At 41.7% G+C, this 17,189-nt stretch overlaps 1 protein-coding gene across 1 annotated transcript in view; it reads left to right on the top strand.

Annotated features, from left to right (window-relative positions):
- Positions 1-17,189, top strand: part of LOC122789725 (U3 small nucleolar RNA-associated protein 14 homolog A-like) — a gene marked incomplete at its 5' end in the record, with an annotated part of 741,986 nt that overhangs the window by 122,537 nt on the left and 602,260 nt on the right. Inside the window, 1 exon segment of the mRNA XM_044057160.1 lies at positions 14,849-14,943. Coding sequence (XP_043913095.1) covers positions 14,849-14,943 — 95 coding nt within the window.

Genomic DNA, 17,189 nt, shown 5'->3' with positions numbered 1-17,189 from the left:
TTAGACTCCTGACATTGAGCAGCAAGACTTTGATTTCCTTGGGTGGATTTTGCTGTGTTTCAAGTTTTGTTAGTGTGGCATTGCTTGAAAAAAGTCTGAATGGGAAAGGACAGTCTTTTCACCAATATTTGAAAGCCTAGAGGGGAACAGTTGCAGACCATCTTTGCTAAAGCAATGTGGTTTAACCATGTACTCCCACACTGACAAATATTGTGTTCCCCTAGAATGACAAAAGAAACTTAAGACAATTATTAAAGTCAATCATCTTGTGCTCATATTGTGCCATCATCATCATCATCATTGCTGAAGGTAGAATGCTGCTCAGTGCTAGGCATGTACCAGCCTTTGACACATACTTCAAGGCCTCCATAATGAGTCTGTTCATATAGTTTAGAGAGGTACATTTCTGGTCATTTACATCTACATGGACTGTGACTAAGTCATACAGGTACATGTGGTGCATTGACTTGAGTGCATATGTAGCTTAGCAGATCCTGACTCCTAATGAGCAACTGACTTGCTTTCTCCTTGTTCAATCTGCTGAGTGGGGCATCAGTTTGTCATACAGTGGAGTTCCCTGTGACTTAGAGTCCTTGTTAGTGTGTTGGTTTGCCTTATGGGCTTAGTAGTTGAGGCTCCACTTGGTGTAGCTGTATGTGCAATATTAAGTGTTACTGTTATGTGCTTTTGAGTTTACTGCGGATAATTTTTGCAGATGGAATTTCTGGAGTTTGTGAAGATTACATTTAAGTGCCTCAGCATAATTGGGTATGTGTGTGGAGTAAATACTATGTATGGCGGTGTAGCATGGGTGTTTCTGGCAACCAGATTATTTTAAGTACTTATTGGTGAGAGTTCTCCCTCCGACATTGTGTGTTTGCATCTCTCACTTACTGTGTTTATTTCTTTGAGGATTAAATGGTTGCCAGTGAACATTAGACAATTGTTACATTGTCTCAATATACCTATATCCACCAATCTGACTGTGAAGAAATTGGGGAAAATCCGTGATATCAGGTCTTTTATTGAGCTGCAGTGTATGAGGGGTTAATAGTGGGCTGACTAAGGGTGCTTTTGGGACTAGAGACTAGAGTAGACAATATAGTACTAAATTCAAGGGGCAGTGCTCCTCAACTCACAAACTAGATGCTCTGCGCTATGCAGTGAGCAAAGCAGTTGCTCTATACTCAAGTTACTGGTACATTTTCAGAGGTAGTTTTATAGGGAAAATTTGGTTTCTAGGTGTCTGTGTCTGTACAGGGCACTATTAACTACCACTGTGAGATGAATTTATACAGGCACTTAAAACAAAGAAAACTGACATAATCCCTTTGGCCAATAAAATAACTACACTTAAGCTTTGTGTTTCCCAACTCGGATAGACCAGGTTGCCACTAGGTAGAATATCGATGTCCTCTTAATGTAAAAACACAAAAAAGATTTCTTAAGAGTGTATGTTACCACAAAATCCCCTGCCCTTCCTTGTGTTTAGAAGAGTGGAAGCCACAGCCCCTGTTGAGATTTGAACTCCTGACCCCCTAGTTTACTAGACCAGTACTCTAACCCATGAGCTACATATAATGAGAATACTGAATTACATTGATTCTGAATTTAGTCATAATTTGGTCGACTTCACAAATTATCTACAGGTATGTGAGCTTGCACAATTCTCAAGGATGGGAAATGTGTACACAATTTTCAAGGTTAAGAAGTATGCTCTTTTTCCAGCATTGTGTGGTCTTGTCATTAGTATATGCAATTAGCAGATCTGAAATCAAGGTTTTAATCTATTTTTTAATGCAGTGTTTTGCATGCACTGAGGTGGTTGCTTGGTGCATGCATAGAAGGGTGTCAACATTCACGTTGTCAGCCTTACTTTGTCGACCTTTTGTGGACAGTTTTGTGTAGCCCATTAAACAGCACATTTTTGGGGGGAGTTGTGGAAACTGGATTACTAGGAGAAAACTCTGTTAGATGTAGGGAAGACCTGCAGAACTTCACACTTTGGCTGTAGGACATGACTGGGCCATATATCCTGGAGCAGATGGGGAAAAGATCTTACTGTTAAGCCACTCAATCTGAAATCTTTCATAGATAATGGCTCATCTTTAACTAGATTGTCATCTCCATATTGTAATATGGCTATGAACAACCAATAGGGGAAGAAAAATTAGTCGGTAGAACATGAAAAGAGCAGTGATGGTCAGGGCAGGGAGGACCAGAATAAAAAACACATACCTGTTAGAGATCTCTCTGAGGTACGTTTTCAGTATACACAGTCTGGGGGGATATTTTTAGCACCTGCATAAATCTGAAACACCACACTATATTCTGCATATGCTTGTAATGTAGATGTAAATACAAAGTCATCTGGAACATTCTGTAGTCGGTGACAGTGGGAGACTGGTTGATCTGTCCAGCCTAACCTTTCACTGGAGAAGTGGGAGCGGTTTGTTTTTCTTATAATATTTAAGTTGATGTGGATATTTAAAAAAATCCACGATGTTAGTCATTTTGAGAAATGATCATAAAAACAAACAGAATATCTTTCCTTAAACTTGTGTGTCATACATTTAAATTTTATAAAATAAGGAAGTGGACATAGACATTTTAAACTTTTATGCCGTGTTTATGACTGACTACAGAATTTATGGCCTAGGGTCTGCCTCACCTCAGAGTTGAAAAACAAGGAAGAAGACTCGTAGTAAACCTGTTTAAACTAAAACTGAGTTTTTGTGACTGACATTTCAACATTTTTATTAAGATTTACGGTCTTACAGTAGACCAAGTTTGTGACTATATGTGTGCAGCATTAATTTGTGATTTAGGGTCTGCTGTGGGAGAGAGTTGTAGTATGTCTCAGTGACCCAGTGTACAGTATTGTACTTCTACCATAATGTGGTACAGTATAACTTCATGATTTGACTGTTAAAAGAATGATACAGGTTGCAGGATAAAAGCAATTTTGTGATTTCTTTTTTTGAAAGTGTTTAAGTGAGGATTCACTATTAACCCATGCAGTGGTGTTACTCTTGGGCAGTCAGGTGTGCTTGTATATCTTCCCTGGCACTCCCAACCACTTCCATTGCTGTAGTGCTTTCTGTATTTTGCCATTGTGACATTTCCTACACCCCACCACAATCATTAGTTAAATATGGCTGTTGTAAAGTCTGACATTCTCTTATTTTCCTATGGAGGGGCAAGAGTGATTTAAAGGCCAGTATGGTCAGTATCTTAGAGTGCATTTTTCATCTTCACAGTGGTCTGCATGGTGTTAATGTCCCTGTTGCCATACAAATAGTTACTAATTTGTTCAAAGCTAAAAATGTCTTAATGTGGACGTATTGATATGGTCTTGTTTAGGCTAATCCTTCTTTTTCTCACAATGCAGTGTTTCTCAAAAAGATGTAATTTCCCTCCCCCTCCTTTTCAAAATATTCTTTCTATTCATTGACAATAGCATGAATCAAAATTACAGCTTGCTTTCAGATTCTGTGATCAAAATTCCTCTATTTTCTAATGAATCTCTCAATTTTGTGTTCAAATCCTTATTTTGCAGACATAGTGATAAACCTTTTCATTAAGCTTTGAAAGGTGAAGTGTTTAAAGTGCCTTCTTGAAATCTTAAAAAAACCCTCTCAACATTCATTTTATCTGATGTTATGTGATCCTATCTCGCCTACATTCTGTACTGATGGGTTAGACTCGGCACGCTATACTATAGAGCGAAGTCTCTAATTGGCTGAGCTATTCTATATCCCAGGATGCACCACTACTACTTCCCAGATCTCGTTTGCCACTTGATAGCAATAGACGTTGTCTCGACTTGGCTGGGCTAAGTACTATTTACTGACTGATTTTCTGTCAGAAATTTTCTAATTTTTCACCCAAAAGCTGTTTTAACAGCTACTTGTCGTTTCTAGTGTTTTTTTGTGGAAAGTTTGTGTGAATTTTGTTAGCGCTAGGTTCCCGCTTTATTTAGTAGAGGTTTCCTCGCGCTCTACTTCAAACTGTTATACCTTTGCTTATTATTTGTGTAGTCATTATTTTTTTCTAACGTCAAGGTCCCGTTTTAGTTAGAGGGGCCTTGCCCTCGCGCTGCCAGTGCTGTGTTATAGTTTCTGCCTGTGGGCCTATCCTGTTTAAATTAGAAGGATTTGGTACCTCTGTGGTAGTTTTTGTCCTAGTTTGTTTTTGGTAGTGTGTCTTGTAGAAATGTCGAAGGAGCATAGGCCTTCGGGTTTTAAAAAATGTACCAAGTGTGGGTACAAGATGTCAATCATGGATGACCGCTCTCTATGTGTTTATTGCCTAGGTCCTAAACACCTTCAAGAGTCGTGTAGTGTATGTCACGCCTTTTCTTCTTGTGTCCTCCAAGAGAGGAAAAACAAATTGATATTGAAGGGGCTCATCACCCCTTCTTTTGAGGAGGCTTTATCTTCTTCCCCCTCCCCTTCCAGGAAGGAGAAGTCTTCAGCTCCGACCAGTCCATCGGAGCCGACAGCAAAGAAATCAAGGCAGGCTTCTCCGTCGGCTCCACGGACTTCGGAGCTGAGGTCGGAACGGTCTGCCTCGATGCCTCCAGCCTAGACTCCTCTGTCTTCGGAGCCGAGCGCTCGAGCATCGAGAGGCGGGTCACCTTCTCCGGCTCCATTGGTTTCGGAACAGAGAAAGGTCGCTCGCTCAGACTCTTCTACCTCGGCGCCGAAGTCCCCGTCGGCTCCGAGGGAAATTGCTGTGCTGGTGGAATCTCCCTCGGCGCCGATACTGCTTGAGACTATTCGGAGCCGGTCCCCCAGTCTTTCGGAACCGGCGGAGAAGTCAACTCGGGCCCGATCGGTCTCTTCTCGGTCTTCGAGGATGTCCGATTCGGATATAGACAGGGTGCTTCAAAGGCTGTTTCAGTCTCCAGTCTTCCAAAAGTTAGTCTCGGCTCCAGAGCCGATTGTCCACCCTGTTGTTTTGGTTCCTCCTCCAACAGCCTCGGCACCGTTGGAGTCGGTGCTGGTGGAGCCGGTGGAGGTTTCCGGGTCGGCTCCGACCCTTACTCCAACCCTGACCTTCGGGTCGGAGTTCGGTACACGGACCTCCTCGGTCGGCCCCGGGGGTGACGCTTCGGGTCCGATGGTTTCGGTTCCGAGCCTCCCTCTCGGTGTGTCGACTGCGGGAGTGCCGTCTACTGTTGTGGCCTCGGGGGTCGGACCTTCCCAGGACTCAGGGGGGGGTCCGGCCTTCAGGGCCATGAGGAGTGCTTTAGCCAAGTCTTCCTTGGCTACCTCCACCATCTCTCTGGCACCTTCTCTTGGCACGGAGACTAGTTCCTTTGTTGTCTCCCTGTCTTAAGACAGCGGAGCCCTGGGGCCTGAGGTCACCCCCACTGGGGATTTCTCCCTTCCTGGGGGTCCTTCCAAGGCTTCTTCGGAGGAACCTCCCAGGAAGAGACAGTGCAAGAGGAAGCACGTTGACTCGCCTGAGTCTCTCACCTCGGACACCGACCTCGATGATGCGGAGGGGTCCCCCCAAGTCATCCTCGGATGATGTCTCCTTCGTGGACGTCTTGGAAATCCTCAAGCAACGAGGCGACTGGCAGTCCAAACCCCCTTCTGCTGAGGAGTCGGTATTCCTCAAGGCCTTCGGGGCTCAGCCTTCCGCCTCCTGGGTGTCTCCGCCCTTCGATGAGCTCCTGGATTTGATCTCTCGAAGGGCGTGGGAGCACCCGGATTCTGTGGAACCGGTGCCAGCTCGCCTGAATAAATTTCTGTCAGCCCCCCCTGAAAAGGATTTCTTATCTAAAGGTGTGGCCGTAGATGCTCTGGTGGTGGCATCTGCTACCCAGCAAGCTGTGGCAGAGGCTTCGACGTCCGTCCATCCTCCTAATAAAGAGTCCAGGAGTATGGATCGGTACGGGAAGCGCACCCTTACTTCAGCAGCCTTTACTTTAAGGTCTCTGAATTATCTGACGCACTTCACCAGACTTCAGAGGGATCTGGTCAAGGAACTTTCAGATACCCTCTCTGGTAACCTACCTGAGCAGTTGGCCCAGACAGTTAGCTCTCAGTTGGCTACTCTATCATCTATATCGAACTCGTCCATGAGGCTCATTTCATATGCGGCCGAAGGGGCGAGTAGAGCGACGGGTACAGGTGTTGCTCTACGGAGACAAGCCTGGCTCCACCTGTGTCATTTTGCGGAGGCCTTCAAGTCTTCCTTTGCCGACGCTCCCTTTGATGGGTCCTCCTTGTTTGGACCCAAGGTAAAGGACACCTTGACCCGCTGTGAACAAGAGGGTAAGACTTTGACTGCCGTAGGGGCACGGTTTTCCACTCCCTTCCGGCCTAATCCCAAGGCTAGAAGAGGGGGGAAAATGTGGTTCCGCAAATCTCAGAAGACTTACCCTTCACAGCAGGATGATCCCCCTTCTAGAGGCAGAGGAGGGGGAAATTTTTCAGGAAGACGCTGTCCCAGAGGCGGCAGAGGCCCCCGCAACACTGGAGACCGAGAGTCCTTTCATGGCTCCTCAACCTTCCAGCATCCCTGAAGGATTGCCCGACTGTGCCGCTCCGGAGCCAGTCGGGGATCGTTTTTCGAGGCACCTAAAGGCCTGGGAGAATATCACTCAGAACCAATGGGTGCTCCGGATCATTGCCGGAGGTTACAACATCCCCTTTTCTCAGCCCCCCCCCACCATCCCGGAAAATCCCAGACCCACCACCCAGTCAGCGGGATCTCGCAGCCATCGAAATTTTAAAGCTGCTTCAAAAAGGAGTCATCCAACCGGTCCCCGAAGACCAGACCGGATTAGGGACTTACTCAAGATTCTTTTTGGTGCCAAAAAAGACCGGGGACATGAGGCCCATCTTGGATCTCAGCAAACTCAACCATTCTGTCAAGAAGTCCAAGTTCCGGATGGTCACCTTACAATCCATTCTCCCGCTGCTGGAGGAAGGTGTTTGGATGTGCTCCATAGATCTCAAGGACGCCTATTATCATATCCTGATAGATCAGGCGTCCAGGAGACACTTGCGCTTCAGCCTGGGAGACAGTCATTTCCAGTTCCGTGCACCGCCCTTTGGTCTCACCACAGCCCCCAGGGTGTTCACCAAATGTTTGGCGGTGGTGACTGCTCACCTGAGAAGTCTAGGATTCCAGGTGTTTCCATACCTAGACGACTGGCTCCTAACTGCCACTTCCAGGCGTCTACTCTTAAGAACCTAGCAGCCACTATATCTCTAGGCAACTCCCTAGGAATCACCTTTAATTGGGAAAAGTCTGTGTTGCTGCCATCTCAGCGCATACGGTTCATCGGAGTAGAGATAGACTCAAAGCAAATGCGGGTCTATCTTCCTACAGAGAGGATAGAAATATTACAATCTGAAGTCCGAGCGTTGCTCCTCAAACGCCGAGCCCCAGCCAGGATGGTCCTTCAACTGTTGGGTTCCATGTCGGCTACTGTTCTCCTAGTTCCCTTAGCAAGATTACATATGAGGATTCTCCAGTGGCTCCTGTCAGTCCAGTGGTCTTATCAGGATCTCCCTCTGTCACCTCATTATGATCATGGACACGTGCAAACAGGACCTCCATTGGTGGCTTCTTTCCTCCAACCTGGATCGGGGCGACCCTTCGTTCCCCCCTCCTCCAGTGGCCACTTTGACTATGGATGCCTCCCAGACGGGGTGGGGGGGACATTACCTGGGCAGGTCAGTCCAAGGCAAGTGGCATTTCGAGACTTCCCTCCATATCAACATACTGGAAATGAGGGCGGTGCTTCTGTCGCTACAAGCACCACACAGTTACCTCCCCCAGGGCATGATTGCCATTCAGTCTGACAACATGTCAGTAGTCTGGTACCTGAACAAGCAGGGAGGGACCAGGTCCTACCCCCTTTGCAGAGAGGCCATGAAAGTATGGGATTGGGCGATTGCAACCAACCGTTTCTTGGTAGCAACACACATTCCGGGGAGATCCAATGTAATAGCCGACAGACTGAGCAGAACTATTCTCTCCCCGCACGAGTGGTCTCTGAACCACAGAGTGGCAACTCAGATTTTCAGAAGATGGGGAAATCCTTGTTGCGACCTCTTTGCAACTCCTTCCAACACGAAATGTCAACAGTTCTTCTCTCTCACCCCAGTTCCGGGGGAGTTTCCCAAGGACGCCCTAGTCCAAGCTTGGCCCACCGGCCTGCTGTACGCCTTTCCACCGGTTCCCCTTCTTCCCAGGGTGATCCAGAAGGCGATTCACTTGCAGAGCAAGATGATTTTAGTTGCCCCATACTGACCTCGTCAAGTCTGGCTGCCCTTTCTTCGGAAATATGCACTGGACGGTCCATGGTTCCTGGACCAGATTCCAGAACAATTGATCCACCAGTCGGGACAGCTTCATCAGTCCCTTCACTCATTGAGGTTAACAGCTTGGCTCCTTCACTTCCGACCATAGTCAGGAACCATGTTTTGGATTTGGAAGTCATACATATCTTGTCCTCAGCCCACAAGACTTCCACTAAAAAAATGTATAACAACAAATGGAAGAGATTCGCTATTTGGGCCCAACTCCGGGGATTAGATCCCATTACTGCCCCGGTGTCAGAAGTTTTGAAGTTTTTCGCTTCTTTATTCAATCAAGGTTCTTCGGTCTCTACCATCAAGGTTCAATTGGCAGCTATTTCTAATTTTCATGAAAGTATAGACCCACCTTTGATGAGCAATAAGTTGTGTAAAGCCTTCATGAAAGGTGCTGGGCTGCATCCCGCTCCACCGTGGGATCTTAATTTCATATTAGGTGCTTTGACCTCTTCCCCCTTCGAACCGGCAGCAACTTGTGACTTGAAATTTCTTTCTTGGAAGACTGCTTTTTTGGTGGCAATTACATCAGCCAGAAGAGTTTCGGAATTTCAAGCCCTGTGTGTCAAACCACCGTACCTGGTTTTTCACAAAGATAGAGTATCCCTCAGGCCTAACCCATCCTTTGTTCTAGTTTTTGTCTTCAGCAGTCATTGGAACTCCCAGTTTTCTTCCCAAACTACTCAGAGCGGAATACATCTTCCACTCATTGGATGTTCACAGGCAATTGCGTTTCTATTTAGATAGGACGCACCAAACACGGAAAACAGATCAGTTGTTTGTGTCCTTTTCGGACAATAAATTGGGCAAAGCTATCACGAAGGTCACTATTGCCAAGTGGATCAGAGACTGTATCAGTCATACTTACCTTCTTTCTAATAGAGAGCTTACAACCACTGTGAAAGCTCATTCTACAAGGGCTATGGCTACTTCGACAGCCTTTCATTCCAAGCTTGCCATTAGTGACATTTGTGCTGCGGCTACCTGGTCTTCTCCTCACACCTTCATTTCTCATTACAAATTGGATGTGGCATCTCGGGGGCGAGCTTCCTTCGTTTCCACAGTTCTCAGGAGTGTTTTCCAGTGAGCCACCCAGGAATCGGGTGCTAGGGACGCTGTCCCATCAGTACAGAATGTAGGCGAGATAGGATCACATAACATCTTTTAGTTATGTACTTACCATAACTTTAGATGTTTGGGATCCATCTCGCCTACATTCCTAATAACCCACCCTCCTTCCCCCTGCCTTGGAGATCAGAAGAGACCGGATGGTTCAGTTTAGCCGTTTCATCCTGAAACACCTGGCAATGTTATATCAACCGTCTATGTGTGTGTGCATGTGTGCGGACAAACAAGATCTGGGGAAGTAGTAGTGGTGCATCCTGGGATATAGAATAGCTCAGCCAATTAGAGACTTCGCTCTATAGTATAGCGTGCCGAGTCGGAGCCGAGGATCGGCTCCGAACCCATCAGTACAGAATGTAGGCGAGATGGATCCCAAACATCTAAAGTTATGGTAAGTACATAACTAAAAGTTATTCAACACTGCCGCATTCCATACAATTTCCTTAGCTGGGACAGCAATGTTGGCTTCTCTCCATAGTAAGTCTGCAGCTCAAGAGGCTCTGTATGTTTATGCCCCCCCCCCCCGTAAAAGAGAAGGAAAGCAGAACTATAAATGCCTTTCTGTTTAGACTTTTGATTTCTGGAACATTTGTCTTGCATGCTCTCTGTTATAGATGTGAGCCAGGGAAACGGATTCCTGAAGAAAAGCTTGGGTATTCTTGCAAACTTGATATGGTGTGCACTGAGAAAGCTGAATGCCACTGAAATGCTATACGAAGTGAGAGAACATCTAAGACTGCATTTAGTCATAAATGGTAGTATAAGAATGGTCCTGTGTCACCAAGGTCTGTCAGGAGATGCTTTATAGCAGGATCTGCTCCGAGGTGTGTAAATCCTGTCAGTTAAAACAGTTAATGCAGATTTTATTAGGAAAAAAATCTTAAATCACTTGGCAGATTTAGTTTTAAGAACTCCGTTAATTGTTTACCAAAAAAAATATTTTAAATGGGGACAACATACTAGGTTTATAATTCTGAATATCATCTTTATTAAATTTTGAAATATGTGTACATGCTGCATTGATCAGAAAAAAACAGTATAAAGTTTAATGAACCCGTAGTTGTCCATACCAAGTAAACCATTCCTAATTTTAGGCAACTTTCTTGAGCAACACGAGAATGACGTACTATTCAGAAAAAGATGTAATCAAGTGTCAAAGAAAAAGCCTTCAAACCTTTTCCTCTCGAGTTTTTTTTTCTGATGATCCCTTGAAATTGTTTTGGAATATTCATTAGAAGCATTAGCTTTGTCTAGAATATCCGCAGTTAATAAAGGCTAAGAGGTAAAGGTAATTTTTTTTTTATTACCATTTCCCATGGTTCATATGAGGTGTTGCTGTAAGCTGATAAAAATGTTTAGTCAGAACTTTTTCTTTTTGCCTAACATTTTGCAGTAAATTCCTGTGCCTTATGAATTCTAGCTTTCACTGGATCTATTTTTATCATTCTACTTTTTTCTTGTACTGTTTGTTCTATGGTCTAATAAGTTATTCATTATTTTAGACTTTATTAAAACTTAACATTAAGGAACTGGTTTATTCATTAAGAAAATGCAATACAAGTAAGTTACAGTTGCTCATTAACATAATAAAACTTATTCTGGATAAGAGTAATCTATTATAAAGTTAATTAAAATTCACCTGTTTAACAGAACTTTGGGGGGTTTTACTTGTAATAATTTTGCATAAATCTTTGTTTTAAATAATGCTTCATCTAACTTTTTTAGACTATCATTAGTTAAAGTCCAGTCTGTTAAAAAGGTATATAACTAGATTTATAATGGTTTGGTTTAAAGTCATGATAATCTTCCAGATCTGGCTACCTTTTCTAAGGTAAAAGGATCAGTAAAAACTAAATGAAAACTTCAGCCAAGTTAGAACTTCCACTTGAGTGACCTCTCAAACCTCTTGTAGTTTGAGAGGTCACTCGGTGGAAGTTCTAGCTTGGCTGGAGTTTTCATTTAGTTTTCATAGATTTGTTTTTTGTGTGTGACCTTCTCACTCTTTATTCTAGACGGTTAAAGGATCAAATTAAGACCAGTTTTGGTTGAAATCACCAGCAGTGATCCATTTATCGGAGGGTTTCAGTAGGATGTTACTTGAACACTATAGTCCTGTCCAAAAGGCTGTAAATCAGCTGGAAAGTAAACGCATTATCAGTGCAAACATTTCATCAGCATAATGCATTCTGAGAATAAGGCATTAAAAATTTTTACATTTTATACATTTAAAATCTCATTTTCTAGCCTGTTTTATTGTAACAGTGCCCCTCCCCCCACTTCCACTGCTTTTTGTCATTTTTTTTTTCTCCAACAGCAGTAAACCCATGTAACAAAGATTTGGAATCCATGATCTGATGGTCCTTTAAAATGTAACCGTAACTACAGGCTAAAAAGACATTTTAAGCCTTAAGAATTTGGATATTTGAAATAAAAGTAGCATAAGCACGTAAAAGAAATGATCTTAATTTCCATGACATATAGTTGCTTACATGAGAATTTTATATCCTTGTCACTCAAGCTGATGAAGAGCATTCATATTCTCTTGATGTATGTATTGACAAACTCCACCATAAATAATGACAGTAGGCAATGATATATGAAGGCTACCACATTTCTTAAAATTGTAGTATCACTGGAGTGGTACAGATGCAGGTGCACAGTCCAAAATGCTTCAGTGCCCATCCACAACAGTGTTCCAGTATAAGCACTGACAAATCACCATCATATAGAAATGGCCTACTAGTTATTGCCCGAATCACAGTAACCAAGGAGACTGACAGAAGAAGTATTGACTGTACATATTCAGTCAGTGATGAGTTCATTTGAATACTTAACATATTGAAAGCTGTCACCCTTCGTAAAACTTAACTGTAATTAATATAGTACACAAAACAGACACGGTCACAAATGCAGGATTCCCTGCTGGGTGGATTAAATTTCCTCTGAGTTACTGTAATTGCTGCCGTGTATTTGCACCTGAAAATAGTCTGATCTGTGCAATTCAGATAAATTATTACCCAAGTATGAAACTAGCAATAAGTTAATTTGTAGTTCAGCACAGGATTGGTATACCTTCACACTATGATACTTTCTCCATATTTATTATTTTTTTTCTTTCATCACTTGTTGATACTGGTACAATAATGCTGATTAATTTATCTCTGTGTTTACCACTCTGAATTCATCTGGCAACCAACTAAATTCTTGCTTTTATGTATATATTCTGTATATGAATAGAAGCTCTCAACAGAACAAACACCTCTCGGCTGGCAAATGAGAACAAATAATGGATTCTAAGTATTACGCTGAGAGGTGACCACAATGCGTTCAAGCACAGTTCTTTGTACCACTGAAGACAACAGTGGTCAGCTAATCCATGATGAAAAAGTACTACAAACTGAAATCACTCCATTTAAAATAAAAGATTGTATTTAATACAGCATGCTGCAGGTAAGCGCTTTCACGTAAGCTTCATCAGACCGTTAGAATTTTAACGGTCTGATGAAGCTTACGTAAAAGCGCTTACCTGTAGCATGCTGTATTAAATACAATCTTTTATTTTAAATGGAGTGATTTTGGTTTGTAGTACTTTTTCATCATGGATTAGCTGACCACTGTTTTCAGTGGTATAAAGAACTGTGCTTGAACGCATCGTGGTCACCTCTCAGTGTATTACTTAGAATCCATTATATATTCTGTATATGTTACTGTAATCAAACCAACTAAATTCCTGACATATGTATATATTACTGTAACCACTATGTGTAACACTGTTTCTACTTCTGTACCAATTAATGTTTAATTTTTTTCTGCATCTATGTTCTTGTCGGAGCTTTTCTCCTCGGGCCTTGACCGAAAATGGTCTTTTTTAGGCCCAATGGAATTTCCTGGTAAACAAATGCAATAAATAAATAAAATAAATAAATGTCCCCCCTTCTTTAATGTGTCTTCAACTTCAACTAGTGCTTGGTAATTAAACATGTTACATGTTACTAGTTAACAATAATGAACCACGGTGGTGGTGCTGCAGTAGCGTTGTCACCTCACAATAAGATGTCCTGTTCGATTCTCAGCTAAAGCGTCTTCTGTGTGGAGACCTGCGTGAATGGGCGTACCTTCTTTGAAGGTTGTACGTCAGGGCTGGCAACTCGGTACATAAAAATCTACTGCCAATCATTAGCTGTGGCAACCCCTAACCGGGAAAAGCCGAAAGATACAACAACTAGTTAACAATGATAAATTAAAATATATATATAGATATAAATTATAATATGTAGAAACAAAAATAATGAAAATGAATAAAAAAGATAGTTGTACAAATAAATACAACACCTTTGCATGACTATATCAAGCAGAACTTGCATCTGATAAGATTACTCACAAGCAAATGCTAGTCTGTGGCTGTAAAAGCAGTGAAAATGTCAGAAAATGTATAGTAAATGTAAAACAGCTGTAACAGCTCTGCTAAGGCAGCAAGACAAAATGTCCACTTAAGTTACTGGAAGTGAAGCCCGTAGCATGAAATCTCACAAAGCCATTTAATATAGCTACAATAAAACACAGATGTATGTTAACTAGCATCATGCAAAGAGTAGGCATTTAAAAAAAGAAAATAGTTCCATCAAAGGGCACAGTCACATTTTCATTGGTCTGGTGTTTTCTTGTACTTACTCTTAGTACATGTGCCCTATAGGCAGTATTTGCCATCTTACTTTGTTCAGCAACCTTAGACGATTTCCTTTAATTTTGCAACAGATTTATACAAGTTTTTGTGTTTTGTAAGCATTTTTCTGTTTTTATCTTTTACTTGAGGAAATATGTTTTATTTTCAGTTGTAAACTGCATAAAAGGTATTAGCCGCTTTGTACTGCACTTAACGTAAATAAATGATTTTACTTATTTTAAAAGCCTGTGCCTCCTCAAATTTGTAATAAACCGTCCTCAATATGAAGTAATACTTTTCAGTGTTTCATATTGCCCACAGCACTTATTCAGTATTCAGTTTAGTTTCCAAGGCATTACACATGCTTGGGCATTTATATAAAATCACCTTCCAGACCCCATTTGTTACTTAAAAAAATGCTGAATAAGGTTAATTTTCATTGCTTTGCTGTTTTCTTTTGCTGAGTCTTTGCATATGTCCCCTACAGGCTATAAAGTTCATTTGCTTTCTGACTTTATGTACTGCAGCCATAGGTGATTTCCTTAAATTTTGCATATGGCAGGACTTCTGGAAGTTGAACTATGTTCTGTATAGATGTTTCAGTTTATACATGTTTCATCCCTTGCTTGAAAGACTGCATAGAAGTTTACCATTGCTTCTCTGCACATAGAATACAAGGAAATGCAGCTTCACAGTTCATTTGACCTTTGCTTTTTTACAGGCCAGAATGCGTCGTGCTGAGTTGCAGAAGGCCAGAGCACTTCAGTCATATTATGAGGCAAAAGCACGAAGACAAAGAAAAATCAAGAGCAAAAAGTAAGATTTACAGCTGTGATTCTGCATATTTGTAGTATGGTTATATTCAGAGTGACACTTATTTGTGGCATCTTTATTTAACTTGTTTACTTTTGACTCGCCTCAATTTTTATAGTGTTTATCACAGAGAATACCACAAAATAGATGAGCTTTAAATAAGCTTCTGATATTGAGTTATCTGGAAGTAATATGGTGGCAGTGTTTGCGTACTAAGTGAAAAAATTGAAGTATGGAGCTCATTACATTTAGAAATATTGAAAAAATGTAGAGGACCAAGTACAGATCCTCTGAGAATGACTGGCAGTTTAGTCTTGAAGGGTAAAGACTATGAGCATCATTCTAATAGTCCTTTGTTAATGCCATCAGCCTCTCTTGCCTGCATTGTGATTCACAACAAGTCGTTTGACCATACATTGCCACTGTTTTGCCCCTAAAAAGAGGGACTTTTTCCTAGTTGGTTTACCCACTTGCCTAACTTGAAATAAATAACTACTTAAACAAATAAATAGATAATGAATGTAAACCCACAGAAGCAAATCCTACAGGGTAGGGGGAGTTACTGTTGCCAAAGCAGTCTGCTTCAGTCAGAGAGGTCACAGGAGCAACTAGGAAATTAGGAGGTAAAGCAAGAACGAAGAAGACACACCAAAAGGTGATCAGAAATTGTTCTTGGTGTATTATCTTTGTTAAAGCCAAAGCAGTAGAATAATTCTTAATCTGGCAAGCTGTACTAATAAATGCTCCCAGTTGTAGACAGATGATAATGTGCAGTTAGTAGCACATTAATAATTATGAAATGTGACAGTCAAGCTTTAGCAGTTCTTATGTGATGTAATCAAGACAAAAGTATGTAGGACGTGATCTTCAGTGAAGGGATACATAAGATCTCTGAAAGTCAGAATATTGAAGGTGTTCAGTCTTTAATAACTTGGTCATTGTCTGAAAATTATTTTTACTTTGTAAAGTATTATGTCTCAGGAAGTTTTGCTGCAGAATTCACCTTTGGATGAGATGGTAGTCTGTGCTTGGAAATAGCTTTGACAGTTTCTAGACAATTTGTGGATAGCTAAAGATCTCAAGCAATATTTTATATTCCTTAGTAAAAGATTCAAGGAATTTTAGGCATTATATACACTTGTGTGCAGATTTATGCTGAAGTTAACTGAACCTTTCTGCCATCATGACTGTGGGATTTTTTGTGACATTGCATTTCCAGTGATGGGAGATATCTGATATTAATATCCACAAATTCCAGATCTGTTTTAGTGATGTATCTCATTCCTTACCCTGATCGGAAGTCATAGCCAAATCCTTGAAGAAGCTAAATATAGTACGTCTTTGCACACTGCCAGATTCTTAAGTCCTGTGGAGGCCTTCATTTGCTGAACAGAGATATAAAAGCAGTATGTTGAACATTAAAATGTTTTAGTAAAAGTTTTCAGGGTATTGCACTTGGACATCAAATGCAGTGTTGTTATTACAACTGTACTTCATTACAGCTATAAAAAGTTCACATACCACTGTGTTGAAACTAACTTAGGCATCTTTTCTATGTCTTTACAGTAACTTTTTTTTTCATTGGATGTATATTTCCAGTGGGGGGAGATACCACCACTGCAGATAAATGTGTATGACCTTTTTGTTCTGATGAAATGCCTTTACAGTACAGACATGGTAGTAGTGTTCCTGATATTTGGGAATTGGCTGTATCCTGATGTATGCCTGACTAGCCAAACTCCTACAGCTCTGCTTGTGCAGGGTTATGGGTCAAGTTCCTCCCCATGTGAGGGCACAAACCTTTGTGTTTCAGTTAAGACATTGATCCATACCATTTGCTGTTTTTTTTTTCCCCATTACAGGCTATGCACTGTTTGATATGCAATTTGATATGTAAACTTTTATGGTCACTCCTTATTAGCATAAACCACAAAGATCCTGTTGTGAAAAGTCCATACAAGATAAAAGTCCCATTGGGGAAATTGTCTGTATTTTATTTCTGCTTTTCTTTTTGTGCAATGTTTGTTTTTACTAGTAGCCTTTCCACTCCATATAAAGATGATCACTCTAACTGCCTCCTTTTTCAGTAAGGAGAGTTTCAGATTTCTGTTACTTGCTAGATTTGTTTAGGTTTTGCAAAAACAGCTTGAAGCAGGAAGCACACGCTTTGAATGTGGCTAATGTAGAAAAAAAGATGCTGTGATACAGGCATCTTACTAGTCTTCCATATCTTCAGGGAAGGCACTCCC

This window comes from Protopterus annectens, chromosome 15.part0 (assembly GCF_019279795.1).
Source record: "Protopterus annectens isolate FY-2018-M chromosome 15.part0, PAN1.0, whole genome shotgun sequence".
NCBI lineage: Eukaryota > Metazoa > Chordata > Ceratodontiformes > Protopteridae > Protopterus > Protopterus annectens.
The sequence above is the reverse complement of the archived record's forward strand: the minus strand, read 5'-3'. Positions and strand labels throughout refer to the sequence as shown.